The sequence below is a fragment of the Gymnodraco acuticeps genome, unplaced genomic scaffold, assembly GCF_902827175.1.
Source record: "Gymnodraco acuticeps unplaced genomic scaffold, fGymAcu1.1, whole genome shotgun sequence".
In the NCBI taxonomy this organism is placed as follows: domain Eukaryota; kingdom Metazoa; phylum Chordata; class Actinopteri; order Perciformes; family Bathydraconidae; genus Gymnodraco; species Gymnodraco acuticeps.
Genome location: NW_022990869.1, coordinates 254,129 through 269,844, shown reverse-complemented (window position 1 = coordinate 269,844; position 15,716 = coordinate 254,129). Strand labels below are relative to the sequence as shown.

The 15,716-nt window shown below is 40.1% G+C and overlaps 1 protein-coding gene across 1 annotated transcript in view; it reads left to right on the top strand.

Annotated features, from left to right (window-relative positions):
• The window catches only part of pik3c2a (phosphatidylinositol-4-phosphate 3-kinase, catalytic subunit type 2 alpha), a 74,889-nt gene that overhangs the window by 26,586 nt on the left and 32,587 nt on the right, over window positions 1-15,716 (top strand). The window contains exons 5-11 of the mRNA XM_034233306.1: window positions 5,471-5,591; window positions 6,641-6,752; window positions 6,958-7,037; window positions 7,371-7,434; window positions 10,042-10,188; window positions 10,276-10,309; window positions 11,319-11,559. Coding sequence (XP_034089197.1) covers window positions 5,471-5,591; window positions 6,641-6,752; window positions 6,958-7,037; window positions 7,371-7,434; window positions 10,042-10,188; window positions 10,276-10,309; window positions 11,319-11,559 — 799 coding nt within the window. The remainder of the gene's footprint in view (window positions 1-5,470; window positions 5,592-6,640; window positions 6,753-6,957; window positions 7,038-7,370; window positions 7,435-10,041; window positions 10,189-10,275; window positions 10,310-11,318; window positions 11,560-15,716) is intronic.

The window sequence follows — 15,716 nt, the reverse complement described above, 5'->3', positions numbered from 1 at the left end:
ACTTCCGCCACAAACTACACTAAAAGCAGCGAAGAAGACCTCCGAGCATGGTTGCCATGGTTGCCCTTCTGTTTATGCCCCGCGGTGGATGTAGCAACATGTAATTCTCCATGTCCACTTGTTGCTGATGGTTGTGGTAGAGGAGCTGTAGATTTTGCACTAACATCTGTAGCATGGTCAGTAGCAGTAGCAGTAGATACTCTCCATGCTACAGCAGTGAGCAGCAGAGGTGGGGAGAGGCGGGGCTATGGCTTCATCGTTATCAGGAAATTATCGTATAGGGCGTACACACGGAGCCGTTTGCCCCCCCAGAGCGTTCCGTTTGCAGATCTATCCACCTTGGGACCCGTTATCGTTTGCGGGGTCTGTTTCCGCGTTTCCGTTACGGCCTCGTGTGAACGAACGAGCTATACGAAAGAGAAAAGTAGCAGATACAACCGTTTGCGTTCTCGTGTAAACAGCACCTTAATGTTCAACAAGCGCTCTATAAAAACTCCCTCTGGGATAACACAGGGATTTTATCTTTTACTGACCATTTCACATGCACGAAAACCTAATAACCCACTACAGGAAAGGGAAATCCCCAAAAAGCATAATCGGGCCCCTTCAAGCACTCTCCATATGTAACAGACTGTCTCATTGACTCACACAGTATAGCTCTGTATAGCCCAGCAACAACCTATAGGAAGTATATTTGACTACTTCACTCAGCCTAATTGTTCTTTCCTAGCTTCCTGTGTTGACTCCTAGTTTACTTCGTCTTCCTGCCTCTGCTGAGTTTATCTCCTTTCATCCTACTGGTCACTTCCTAGATGCATTTCCTTCTTTCCTAGTATGAGTTTGTTTCCTGGTTGTACTTCCTATGTCGCGCGTTGACCCACATTGTTGGTGTTTGGATTCCTCGGGTCATTATCTGCTCTCCTCAAACAAAGGGCTTCAGTTCGACTTTGAAGCGTGGATAGAAAGACTGAGACAGTGATAGAGGACAGGAAGAGAATTTAGCATTCTTCATTTATTTCCGTGTGTCGCCTCTTCTTTGTTCTTTCCACTGTCCCATCTCCAGTTGCCCCTCCCTTTTCGGGCATTACAATATTTTCCTCCACCCTTGTTTCCTTGGCGCATCTCCTCATCCTTCTTTTTCTCTTCTTTCTCTCTGTTTTGCAATGTTGTCCACTTAAGTCTCTTGAACCTGCCTAACCTCGGAGAATATACAGATTAACACGAATAATTAAAACGTTTATTACTCACCTTTCTGTCCTTTTTATAGTATTCTTCCTTGCCTTCCTCTACTGTGATTCTCCTTAGTCTTTCCATTCTCACTCTCTCTTCTCTTACTTTCATCTTTAAGTTTTACTATCTTACGTTTCTATTTATTTTTTACTTTTATCTGCTGTTGAGTTATTACTTATACTTAATAATAATATTAATAGATGACATTTGTATAGCGCCTCTCAAGCAGGGGGTCCGCGGGGTCTTAAAAAGTATTAAAAGTTGATAAATCAATTTAGCGAAAATGAAGGCTATTAAAAAGTATTAAACAGCTTTTTCCAAGGTATTACATGTTGTAGCTTGTTTTCAATAAGTATATAAATGGTCCAAAGAGGTTGTATTCTACAGTCTGCCTGAATGTAATCATTGCGTAGGTGTGTAGTGTGATTCTGTGTAGTTTATTTATGGCATCCCGTTGGATTTGACGTCATCTGAACAGGACATCGCACGCTCACTGCTTGATAGCGCGGAGGTCGGTTTATGCCGGTTGTTAAACAACATCGTTATGGGGAAATGCAAGTTTGCGTCCAAATGGTTGGAAGATAAGGAGGAAGGACAATCAATACTGCATATAGTCAATGTGAGGTAAAGTGTGTCGCCAAGGTAACCGGTTAAAACTCCAAGTGGAGATGAGGTCTTAAAATGTATGGAAAGGGTCTTAAAAAAGGTCTTAAAAGGTTTTACATTTGACTTCAGGATTCCTGCATATACCCTGTCAAGGGACCCAAGACCGCTTTACATGGTGAACGAACAAACAAATAAAAGGGGCAAATAATAATAATACTTGTGGCTGATTGTCTTGTTTAATTACATTCAAAATAAAAACTATATCTGTTGAGTAAAGAGTGATCTTAGATTGGCATAATGCATCAATATATTTGCCAACAGTTCAAAAAGCACATAATCTGCTGCTCGGTTTCATTCTGCTGTGGCATCTCTGCGTTTGCCCTTTTTTGCTAGAGAGCTGGTGGAAAGAAAGCCAATCTGTTCTTCCAGAGTGAACTCCTCGGATTCTGGGGATTCCTGACATACTGTGGCTGAATAGGGAGAGATGGAAGGAGTAAGAGAGGGGGAAAGATAGAAATGCGTCAAAAGAAATACTGAAATGAGCGAAAAAGACAGAGAAGGGTAAAGGGAGAGAAATAGCTGGGAGGGAGGGGCACGGGAAAATGACACGGGAAAGAGATTACTTTATAAATACAGACTGAGACATTTAATTAGATTCTGAATATTGAATATATTCTAAAAATGATGACAGAGGGGAGAAATGCTGGGAACGTGCTCAGGTTACTGCAGGACCACGACGTTCCTCATCTCACACGTAAAGATGACTGCTTTAGTCCTGTGTACATTATATAAACTAGCAATTGAGTTAGAATTCAATTCAGAGTTTCCAAAAACAGCCAATCTAGCCTGATAGAACCTGAAGCCCTGATGCATCTTGTTACAGTCTGTCTCAAGATGTCTTTATTTGTCGAGGACAACATGCTGCTTTGTTTGTTTTTATGTAGCGTGTCCGTGACATGCAGGACGTTTCTACTGTAGGTGAGAGTTCAGCTGCGGAGAGATTAGATTACATGAGTCCAGAGCATCTTTGAGTCACTGAAACGGATTAAATACACCTTCGTCGAATATGCACGCATTTCAGCCTCAAACTCTTTTTCTACCCTGTTATAACATTTGATTCTGCTTCTAATTATTTCTTTCCATTTGCCTCTGAGTCTGACAGTTGGGTTTGTCACAGAAGCACACATCTCTGTTTGCTCTGAGTCATGTAGGAATTAGGTCATTCCTCCTTCCCTTCTGAAATATGTAGGCAATCTCGTGGATCTAACACGATAGCTATTGGACCTGAATCCTCCATAAGTTACTAGTTACGCTGATTACATTTGAATTAGTGACGTATTGTTTTTTTCCATCCCACTTTACTCCTTAGTCCTTAGATAACTGTGTGTTTTTGTCAGAGGTGAAATATAAATAAGTACGTATCGATCTATTCAAGTACTGTATTAAAGGTCCCACGCCATGGCCATTTCTACTGATCATAATTCCATTGTTGAGGTCTACTAGAATACATTTATATTGTGCAATTTTCCAAACTCACATTGGTTTCTCACAGCATCTCTGTAGTATGTGTATTCACTCTTTGTCCTAAACGGCTTGTTGGAGCTCCTGCCCCCCCCCCCCCCTCCCTGTGAGCCCAGTGTGCTCTGATTGGTCGGGACGTTGCGAGGCTCGTTGCTGCGAGGAGCGGACAAGTTTCCGGATCGGCGATACAGCGAGAACAAGCAAAACTCATCCTGAGCACACACACACTCACAGCCGAAGTAAAAACAATAAGTGTGGCTTGATATTGAGAAAGAAAAAGATTTAGAACGCTGTGAGAATGGGTCTGCGGAGAGCATTTCTCCGCCATCCTAACTCGTCTATTACCAGTGTTCAGGGAGCTCTATGCAAGTCAATGGGGACTCCCTGTTAGCCAAGGGATCCCCAATCCTGTCATTTGTTGTTGGTTTGGGTGTTCACACGTCACAGAACCCAGGAAGCAAACAATGGAAAAAGAGAAATCCCCAACGAGGCGTTCTGGGGCAGCACAGACAGGTCTTTTCTGTGTTACGGCCAGGCTTCGATTTTCGTCATTTTAGGGGCAAGGCCATTTGGCCTTTGGTGTCACACATTTTTTCAGCGCGCAAAGGCCACATGCCAGGGCACAAAGGCCATTGAGGAAAACAATTAGGATTTGGAGCTTACAAATAAATAACTTTACTTTCTAATGACAAAAAACAAATCACTTTTTTAATATCAATAATCGTATCATCATATAGGCCTATGCCTCCTTAGTATTACCGTATATAAAATGAAATACTTTACTTTGAATAATTAGTGTTTGGTATGTTAGCCATCTACTACTTCTCCCATTCACAAATCCGAAATGAAATCTAAAAATCTAAAATGTTATTAATATGTAACAAATATATTCCATTTCAGAGCAGAAGAAACAGCCTTCAAGGGTCAAACTCTGCACATACATCATTCAGCAGCGCACAGTGAAGCTCCAACGTGTGTGTGTGTGTGTGTGTGTGTGTGTGTGTGTGTGTGTGTGTGTGTGTGTGTGTGTGTGTGTGTGTGTGTGTGTGTGTGTGTGTGTGTGTGTGTGTGTGTGTGTGTGTGTGTGTGTGTGTGTGTGTGTGTGTGTGTGTGTGTGTGTGTGTGTGTGTGTGTGTGTGTTGTGTGTGTGTGTGTGTGTGTGTGTGTGTGTGTGTGTGTGTGTGTGTGTGTGTGGTGTGTGTGTGTGTGTGTGTGTGTGTGTGTGTGTGTGGTGTGTGTGTGTGGTGTGTGTGTGTGTTGTGTGTGTGTGGGTGTGTGTGTGTGTGTGTGGTGTGTGTGTTGTGTGTGTGTGTGTGTGTGATTGTATTCTATCAGTCTTTCCCCCGGCCAAACAAATCAGATATCGGAACATACACAAACATCTAGCGGCTCACCCCAACACCCCCGAATAATATCCTTCCACAGCACACACAGCTGTAGTTCCTTTGATTCGAGAACAGGTTTGAAACATGATCTGTTTAAAACATGGCAGCATGGTTTGCGGTGGGAGAGAAATCCCATGTATTAAAATCAAGCGTTCAGTTCCCTCAGCAGAAAATGGGTATTCATTTTCAACCAGTGTCTTATTTTGGTCAATTGTATGATTTTGTTGCATGACATGATTGGCACCTTACCTCTGATCCCTCCTATTAAAATGTGTCCATGTGTGGGATACGTTGCTGCAAACATTCCTGTGTTTCATCTCGTGAGCCACCACAAAGCCACTTCATGTTGACACACCTTTCATCGTGTTCCCTCTTGTTTTTAGTTTCCTGACAGTGAAATCTAACAATAGTTCATACATCTAGAATGAGCAGCAACACCAGAATAATAAGATCATTGGAACGTATAAACGACTGGATAGAAAACAATAAAGAATATGCAATCTTATTCATGACAATCGCTTGGGAGACTAAGTATGTTCTTTTAGGTTTAAACCTAATGCATATGAGTTATAGATAAAGGGATTTTAAAAGCATTTGACCTCGTTTTTATAATTCTTCATTCTGTCTTTTCCCCAACCCCTGATCCGTCTTTCCCTCACATCCGTCTCCATCGATTGTCCTCCATCAATATCCCTGAACACCCTCCATCTCCTCCCCCTCCTCCTCAGTGAGTTCTCCCGTGGAGCTGCTGATCAGTCAGACTCTGTGCTGGGTTCATGACGACCTGGACCAGGTGGACTTCTCCAGCTACCTGCTCAAAGTCTGCGGCAGGGAAGAGGTGCTGCAGAAGTGAGTACACAAGAATGTTGAATAAGAAGAAGCTCCATAACATGTTAGGAATTTTTTTTGTTTCTTCTCCAATGCTGACTCTGCAGTTTTGCTAATTATTCACAGGGTCTTGGATAGGTTTGTTTTCTTATGCTCTCAACTCGACCCTCCCCCTTTCTCTCGATCACTCTTGGCATCCGCTCAAATCTTGTACAAAAGAGACTGGCGGATGTTTCTATATCTTTCCCCCCCCCTCCTACACCTCCTCCACAGAGGAATGTCTCTTCTCCCTCTAATCTGGGAGACATGGGAATGGTTACTCCCATAGCACGACTTAAAGGCCCAGTGCACTCACATGTTCAAAGTTACATAAGTCATCTGTTGATGAATGCTGTGTGCACAACCAGGATGCCCATACATCATTGTTGCCATTTCTATGTATATATGACTTGATGTTTTGAATTTGAGGTTGCTTTGCAGAAACCTGTGCGTGTGCTTTTAGATGGTTTTAACCTTTACAAATACAATGCAAGCTGTACATCAAGATTGTTGTGTTTTCCTTGTTATTCAACCATTACATCTTTGTTTCACCTGTAATCATTTTTTAAATATCAATATCTAAAGCAAAGGGGAAATAATTATAAAAAATAAAGGGATATAAATACATATGATTATATAAAGAATTGTCAATTCATATGTGCAAAATAAATGAATAAAATAGATTTTTAAAGGATATATAAATAAATATATACAAAAATAACCATGAAAATAAATAAAAATTCTTATCATTTTTTAATATTTTGACATGTCTTTATATTTCTATTCTTATATTCTCCACATTTTTGTTTTTATGACACTGATTGCATATCCTCAACACCTCAGTAACAACAACCAATTACTAAAACAATGTTAAATAGTTTTGTTCTGCAAAATAGAGACTAAACATATATTATTTTACATGTTTTGATAGTCAGGATAATCCAGGCTGGCTTCAGTTGTGAAAGTGTTTATCAGTTATGTGTTTTCATCATACACCATGGTTTTCTTAACCTCACCTCTCTGTGCCCCAGTAAACACAGCCTGGGCAGCCATGAGTACGTCCAGAACTGCAGGAAGTGGGAGAACGAGATCACTTTACAGCTCCTCTCTCACTCCACCATGAGAAGAGACTTGGCTCGCAGCGTACGTCACTCCATCACGCTAACATATGAGCTCTTTAAAACGTTTTCATTTTATTGAACTGTCTCATAGTACATGTCGTGTTGAGCCACTAAGATTCACTTACAACGTGTGTGTGTCCCTGCTGGAGACCTCTGACACACTAATTGTGATCTCAATGATATCATGTGATGTGCTTCATTAATGAACCTTGATTGATTTTGTTTAGGCTGAAGATGACGTCTCTGTGATAGATTTGGAGAAGCACCTGAGCCAAGTGGAGAGGCCGTTCAAGGAGAATGTCACCAGGTATGAAGGTCCTATGGTTAATGGAAAGATCTATATTTTTTTGTCGATTGGAAATGATTTTCTGAAGAACCATGACACACTCAGTTTTCTTTAAGGTTAATCTCAAGTCTTGTCTTCAAAATGTTTACCTAGTTTGAGTCAAAGAGGCCCACATATACTTTCTGCGGTTTTCCCTTTCCTATAGTACGCTACTACTACTTGTTTATGGTTACCTAAAGTACACTTTTTACATTCATTCCTGATCTGACTATCACTGATAATAACTGAAACACGGCTTATGTCCTCTTGGTTCTCATTCCTTACTTTTCTCTCTTTGTGTGTAACTTCTTGCAGACAAGGCTTGGCTGATTATTTAGAAGGATATCACAATCAGGTCAACATCTGCCTTCAAAATGAGGTACGTGTCGTCCCTTTGCAATTCTGAAAAGTAAAACATGGATATTTTGATGATTTCGTATGATGTGATGAAATTGTGTTGCCTCTCATTGTGCTGTGAATTCTTAGCCTTCCCCCCCAAGAGGATATTTAAATAATTTTAAACTAATGACAAGAGTAGCTTAAATGTGTAGACCATCTATTGACATGTGTAGAAAGATTTAAAAGTGGATCTTTGTGAAGCTCCCTTGTAAGTCAATGTAACGGAGGAATGAGTCTGAACTTGGTCTTGTGATGTCTACCCCAGACATAAATCTGAGTATACCATTACATACCTTGAAGGCATGCTTTCTAGAAATGCCACATCTGGTTTTCAGCCTGTGTTACTGTTGAGTAATTGAATGCAGACTGAAGCTAAACTCCACTCCCCACCTCATCACGACTTCAACCTGATGAATGAGTCAAGATTTATCCAGTGTGCCTTGACAGAATAATGTTCAGTAATTGATGCTCTTTTAGCATGCAAATTCTGTTGTATTACGACGTGTTTGGACACAAAGTAGGCTGGTTTCAGTTCAAATCTGTGTTTGGATGAGTGTGTGATGAATTGTTGGTGTTCTCTCACAGAGGCCTCCTGATGTGTGAGTCTTGTTTTTAACAATGTGGTTAACTGTTTAGAGACAAGCTGAAAACAAAAGTGTAGGATATACCTCTCTCAACAGGCTGTTATGAGCATGTTCAAATCATAGTATTTTTTGCTACAACAACGTCAAAAATAGATGGCAAAATTACACATTACATTTTTACATTACATGTCACTTGTTAGACGATTTTATCCAAAGCGACGTACATACTCATTACTGTGGGCAATCCCCACAGGAGCAATTTGGGGTGAAGTGTCTCAGGGACACAACGACATGCTGACTGCAGTGGGGTTTGAACCTGTGCTCCCCTGATCCCAACACCAACGCACTAGACCACTGCGCCACACCCCTCCATCCTTTACTCACATACATACACACATCCTTTACTCAAGTAGAAGTACATATACTGATGTTTAAAAATACTCTGGTAAAAGTAGAAGTACTGACTAAACTTCTTTACTGAAGTCAAAGTAAAGAGGGCTTTGAAATGTACTTCAGTAAAAAGTACCCATAACTCCCAGCTGTTTTAAAGAGTACCTGACCTCCCTTTATATTAATAGAACAATAATGTCATTGTTAGCTAATGAATGTTTCCATGCTGAACAACGGCAACATGACAACGTTTCCATTGGTCCCTCTTCTTTAGAGAAGACCAGGAAATGATGGATACACGGATCTTGTTCAAATCAATAGGCACGCAATGACTCTAAAGAATAATGATCACGCACCAAACACACATTCAGACTAAAGGAACCAGCCTGTTTGGAAAATGAGAGAAGTAGAAAGTACAGGTATTTGTGTTCAACATGTAAGAAGTAGAAAGTACAGGTATTTGAGTTCAACATGTAAGAAGTAGAAAGTACAGGTATTTGAGTTCAACATGTAAGAAGTAGAAAGTACAGGTATTTGTGTTCAACATGTAAGAAGTAGAAAGTACAGGTATTTGTGTTCAACATGACATGAGAGAAGTAGTAAAGTACAGGTATTTGGGTTCAACATGTAGAAGTAGAAAGTACAGGTATTGTGTTCAACATGTAAGAAGTAGAAAGTACAGGTATTTGTGTTCAACATGTAAGAAGTAGAAAGTACAGGTATTTGTGTTCAACATGTAAGAAGTAGAAAGTACAGGTATTTGTGTTCAACATGTAAGAAGTAGAAAGTACAGGTATATGTGTTCAACATGTAAGAAGTAGAAAGTACAGGTATATGAGTTCAACATGTAAGAAGTAGAAAGTACAGGATTTGTGTCAACATGTAAGAAGTAGAAAGTACAGGTATTTGAGTTCAACATGTAAGAAGTAGAAAGTACGGTATTTGGGTTCAACGTGTAAGAAGTAGAAAGTACAGGTATATGTGTTCAACATGTAAGAAGTAGAAAGTACAGGTATTTGAGTTCAACATGTAAGAAGTAGAAAGTACAGGTATTTGGGTTCAACGTGTAAGAAGTAGAAAGTACAGGTATATGTGTTCAACATGTAAGAAGTAGAAAGTACAGGTATTTGAGTTCAACATGTAAGAAGTAGAAAGTACAGGTATTTGGGTTCAACATGTGAGAAGTAGAAAGTACAGGTATTTGAGTTCAACATGTGAGAAGTAGAAAGTACAGGTATTTGAGTTCAACATGTAAGAAGTAGAAAGTACAGGTATTTGGGTTCAACATGTAAGAAGTAGAAAGTACAGGTATTTGGGTTCACATGTGAGAAGTAGAAAGTACAGGTATTGTGGTTCAACATGTAAGAAGTAGAAAGTACAGGTTTGTGTTCAACATGTAAGAAGTAGAAAGTTCAGGTATTTGTGTTCAACATGTAAGAAGTAGAAAGTACAGGTATTTGAGTTCAACATGTAAGAAGTCAAAGTTAAAAGTCGTCAGTAACATAAGTCGTGGAAAAAAGTACTGATACCAGAAAAATGTACTTAAGTACAGTAACAAAGTATTTGTACTCCACTACTTCCCACCTCTGACCAACGTGTATCTCTATATTCAGAGCACCCAGTATAAGACAGTGGAGCGGGTGGTGCAGACTCTGAAGAACCTGTGCTGTGCTCTGGACGAGACGGAGACCCAGGCCATCACTGAGGCCGTCAAAAGGCTGAAACACTCCGTCAACTTACCCCAGACACGCTCCCCCATGGTGGGCTGACACTGCTTCACACACTCATACAGAGCCTTGTTTACATGTGAAGAAGTGTTTGTAAGATCAACTTGTTTTGCTTTGCAGATGGGGTCCACATCGTCTGGTCAATCGTCAAATGGTACGTACACACACACACACACACACACACACACACACACACACACAGTCACACTCCACCTCCACTTATTTAATTTAAATGTGTGTTGCAGCTTATCATGTCAATGTGGTGCAAAGATACATTACAGACAGAAATAACTTTTAAATAAAGTCAGTGTCAACTAAGTGTCTAAGGCTATTTAAAGACTGTGGCTTATTCTATTACGGTATGAATCATTCAAAGCTTCAGCATCCTTGTTTAATTTGTATATATTTGTTTGTGTAATCATTCTGTGTATCCCAGTTTCCGGACAGATTCAGATAACATCAGGTTACATTCATTTTATGATACTATTTGCAGAATTTAATATCATTGGTGGCGGCATAGGATTTTTTGTTTGATCCCAATATTTTCAATAACCAGAGTGTAATTTCCAAAATGTGCCACATGTTTTAGCTGACGAAATATGCTTTGAAGAAACTGCTTTAATTCACATTTGTTAGCATTTAGTCTTTTAAAAGCAACATTTCGACTAGGCTCAAAAAAATGGTTTCCTCTGTCGCTTGTCGCACACACAAATGGAGGCACACACTAATGAATAATAAGTTACATTCATAAGAGAAAGTAGATTTAATAAGACTGAAATCTGGAAAATCCCAGTTCAATTTAAGAATTTGGAGTGAGGATTTATTTTGGTTTTGCTTTTGTTAGGGTGATGACAATAGAAATGTATACTACAAACCTCAAAAGCAGCTTTGAACAAAACCAGTGTTCCATATTCCAGTTTTAGTATAGATAAATACAGACGTCCCTCTACTGCATCTGGTGCTAGGATAATGTAAAAATACAAATCAAGGTGGTAGTTTTAGCTGGAGGTCTGTCTCCTCTTCCTCTGACTCGGACTCTTCCTCTGCGTTCTTGAGCCACTCGACAAACTTTTTCATCCGCTCAAGGAAAGCGTTTTTCCTTTCGCAGTGTGGGCGTCGTTGTACCACGTATGTATTCTAATGACTCTGTTCTGCTCTCTCAGGTCACAGCAGTCCTGTGGAGGAGGGCATGGCCTCACTGACTCAAGCTGTGTACGATCTGGCCAAACTCTACCTGCGCTCCTTCTGCCCCCCCTCCACCTCCTTCAGCTCCCCCCCGCTGCCCCAGGCTGCAGATGGAGAAGGCGTGGAGGGGATAAGCAGTAAAGAAGCTTCCGGCACCACAGACCACCTTCAGTTCACTCTGTTCGCGCTGCATGGCATCCCGGCCCACTGGGTCAGCAGGTAAACACTGGATCAACCACGCTGCATCAAGGTTCAAGGCTTGTCATTTGTACATAGTGTTGGAGATTTGAAGGGATATCTGATCCGCTTTCCAAATCTCCGCGCGTTCCTATGAAGCTGGTTATAATACAGGAAGGAATCCATATCTACAAAGTAACCGTTAACAATAATCTACTTTAATGGCAATATGACAATGCAATACAATCATTACAATACAACAATAGCTACAGTGAAGTTATGACAATGAACATCTTAGGTCACAGGCTCCTCGGACAGAGCAACAACAATAAAACAGAATAGTGCAAGTAAATACAATAAAATAGAATAGCAATATACATCAAAATAAATACAATAGTGCAATACAACAGTAAAAGTGTCATAATGTTGCAAGTTAAATGCAGGAGTGCTCTTACCCTTTGTCTGTTTTAAACGTTGGTCAATTAGGTCAAATAAGTACAATTGGACTTATTCAATATTTTCGGTTAGTATATTTTGATAGTGATGAAACCTAGAGATAGTCTCCCAAATAAAAGATGACATGAAACAAATTTGATCTGGTTATATACGTATGACTAAAGGTGAAATAATAAAACCGATAGAATAGGTTGCCACAGTGACGCATCCTAAAACCCGGAAGCAAGTTAGCATTTTACCACTTCCGGTTCCTTCGATAAAAAGCAATGCAATCTCTCATAGGATTTTGGAAAGCAGCTGGAACTAAGGTCTGTGGTTGAGACACATTTAAGAGACGGATCACGTTTTGTTCTACCACATTAACTCCATCAGCCAGCAGTGACCCCACTGGTGATTTCTGAAGAGTTTACGTGTCTGAAAAACGATGGTTGTTACCAAGTGGCTGAATAGGACTACAGAAGTTGTCCAGGCCGTTTTACGTCAAAGTAAGTACCTGCCTCTGGCAAACTGTTAAAACAAACGCTTCAACTTTACAATTTTGAATCTGTATGTTTGAATATGGATCTTAAGTTGGCGTGACGTTGAAGCAGCGACCCTGCTGTAGTTCGTTTATAGCATAACGTTAGCATTTTGCTTCTGGCGACTAGATTTATGATTTAAAAATGATAAAAGTAGGATAGACATGTGGAGATTATCCGGCTGAACAAAACGTGATCCATCTCTTAAATGTGTTTCAACCACAGACCTTATTTCCAGCTATTTTCCCAAATCCTACGGAGAAATTGCATTGCGTTTTTGTCGAAGGAACCGGAAGGAGTTTACTTCCGGGTTTTAGGATGCGTCACTGCGGTTCTCTATAGTGCAAGTAAATACAAATCAAATAGATATATAGTAGCAATAGTGCAGAATAGTCAATATATTCAAGTAATTGGAATATTGATAGAAGTTGCAAACAGATGAATGTTATGGATGTTCTTTCAAAAGTTCAGGTGTTTAACAGTCTAATAGCCTGTGGGAGGAAACTGTCCTGTAAACTCGTTATAGGATGACATCAGGGGGTAGGACCGAACGAAGAATGGAGCTGGATGTATTCTGCAGCAGAGCATTTCATATTCCAACATGATGAATGCTAAATGATGACATTTAAAGTACTCTTTCCTCTGCTGTAGGATAATTAGAGCCCTTAATCACCCACTTGTTCAGTATTATTAGAGCCACCCACACTTTACTCCATTGTAAAGATCGAGTCAGAGATAAGGACAGGAAGCAGAAGAAGGCAGTGCAACATTTTAATCACCCTATTTGCCAAATGTATATATTAGCTTAGTTCCCAAGAACCAAAGATATGATAAAATACAAGGCTTTCTCTCTAGATTGCAGTTTTACAATAAAACACTTTGTTAAGCAGCAAGTGTTTTTCCACATTACAGCACAGGCTTGCAGACTTTGCTGTCACAGCACAACGTTTTGTTTTCTTCTACTGAACACACGGCTCCGGTGTTGCACCCCACGTCTTATTTTTCCATGCCAGTGTCCAGTTTCACTCCGACTTTATCTCCTGCCTGTGTCTGGGCCACAGAGTCGAGGCAAATGTTCCGTTCCCAGCTCTGTCATGCATCAGTAGCCAGGATCAGTGCCTTTCTGAAAAACCCTCCCGCAGTTGCATAGGTTTGTGAAGTCTAGACATTTATGAGATGCTATTTTGGGTGTCTTGATGTAGGAAAAAAGATAGAAGGATCAAAGGTTTTGAAATTGCACAGAAAATGTTTGCAAATATGGGAAGATTATATTAGATATATATATATATTATATCATCCAGACAATATATATATATATATATTGTCTGGATGATGAACAGCCTTTGGTTATACTTTAGTGAGACACCAACCAAGACAAAGAGATTAAGGTCAGATTTAAAAAGGCCCTTTTCTGCTTTTTGGGGTTTTCCCTTTCCTGTAGTGTGTCATTTAGGTTTGTGTGCATGTAAATGGTCTGCAAAGGCTAAAATCCCAAAGTTCTCTCCCACACTCCCTGTCTGAAACGCCTCCATTTGACTCCTTTCAGTACGTAACACTTGTGCTTCTATTGGCTAGCGCACCATCAAATTGTACGTGAAAGGCTAAGGGGCGGGACATCTCTAAGCGGCTGACTAATCATAACAGAGCCGGCCAGCTAACCAATCAGAGCAGACTGGGCTCTGGTTTCAGACAGAGGGTGAAAAGAGGTGCTGCAGCACAGGCAGTATGAGAAAAATAAAGAGCCTTTTCGAACATTAGAGCGTGTAAACGGAGGCATTATATGCAATTATCTACATGCAAATGAGCATAATGGGCCCCTTTAACATGTAGCTCCAGTAACCCTGACTGTAAGATATAGTCCGTTTCCTTCCTTCCTTAGTAATTTTCTGGTCAGCCAGTGAGGCCTCCATAACGAGAGGAACTGCTTAATAACAGGCCTATTTACTCCAGCACCGCCTCTTCCAGCTGCTATTTTAAGCCAGCCCTAAACATTGCTGCAGTGACAGTCATTCCGAAGACAACTCCGAAAAATATTTAGCTCCTCACATCCTGTAGCCAGATTGACAGAGCGAGTACAGTGTCTCCCAGCACCGTCTAGGATCAAGGCATATCTGTTGTGGTGTTACTGTAAACCTTATTGAGTGTTTGGAGTTGTATTGGCTCGTGTGTCATCCATCTGGAGCCTCAGTAGATGCCCCCGCATTTACAACATATTGAGACACTGACTGAGCTGCCAACACAGATGGCACTGAGCAGGGATCGAGCCTGTAGTAGTGAACAATGTGTGTTTTCTCTTATCGACTCGCATATCTATCTCCTATAGAAACACAGAGGGTTATTTATCATGTCTTGATCGAGTGATTAGTTTTATTGCATCACATCTGGATATATAAAAACCTTTTGTCTATATAACAAAATGTGCATGCAATATTCCCTTTAAATGTTATTACTGTAAGGGTTTTGTTTTGTAATGCATGCGAGCATATAGAGGTATGGTAATGAATAGTGGTTTTACTGTAGTTTTAGAGCACATCATGGTCCGCCCACACAGGTGTTTTCAATCCAGACTAAAGACTTTTCTTTTTGCCGCTGCTTTTAATTGAACTATTCACATCTTAAACTGCACTGTAACTTTTATCCATGTATTTTTTCTTTTAATGTTTATTTTATTACTGATTTTAAATGCCATTTTCTTAATGTCTTTCGTTTTTTGGAAAGCACTTTGAATTGCCTTGTGTTGAAAGGTGCTATATAAATAAACTTTCCTTACCTTGCCTTCAGTTATGTTACCTCTTCTCTGAGGCATTGTGGGAATGCACCGAGTCCCACACTGTCCTGTATGTTACACTTCTTTGAAACACCTAGACCTATTTCACATTTCTTTATAAATCATATCATTCAATGAATACATATTAAAGAGAAACGTTGTAGGAGCCATGAAACGTGTTTAGTAATCCTTTATGTTTTAATATAAGATATTTGTTTGATCACTATTGATTGGTTGGCTTGGGTCACATGGATATGGGTGGCACTCATTATAATCCTGTTCACCTGCGTGAGGTGTGGGTGTGTGGAAGAGAGGGTGACACAGGGACTTTTTTTTGTACTTTAAGATTACAATTGCTTTGATTATAACAATGTATATGTCTGATCACCGAGTTTTTTCATTAAACTACAATACTACGAAACAGAGCTTTTGATCTCAGCAAGTACTTTTTTAGCGTG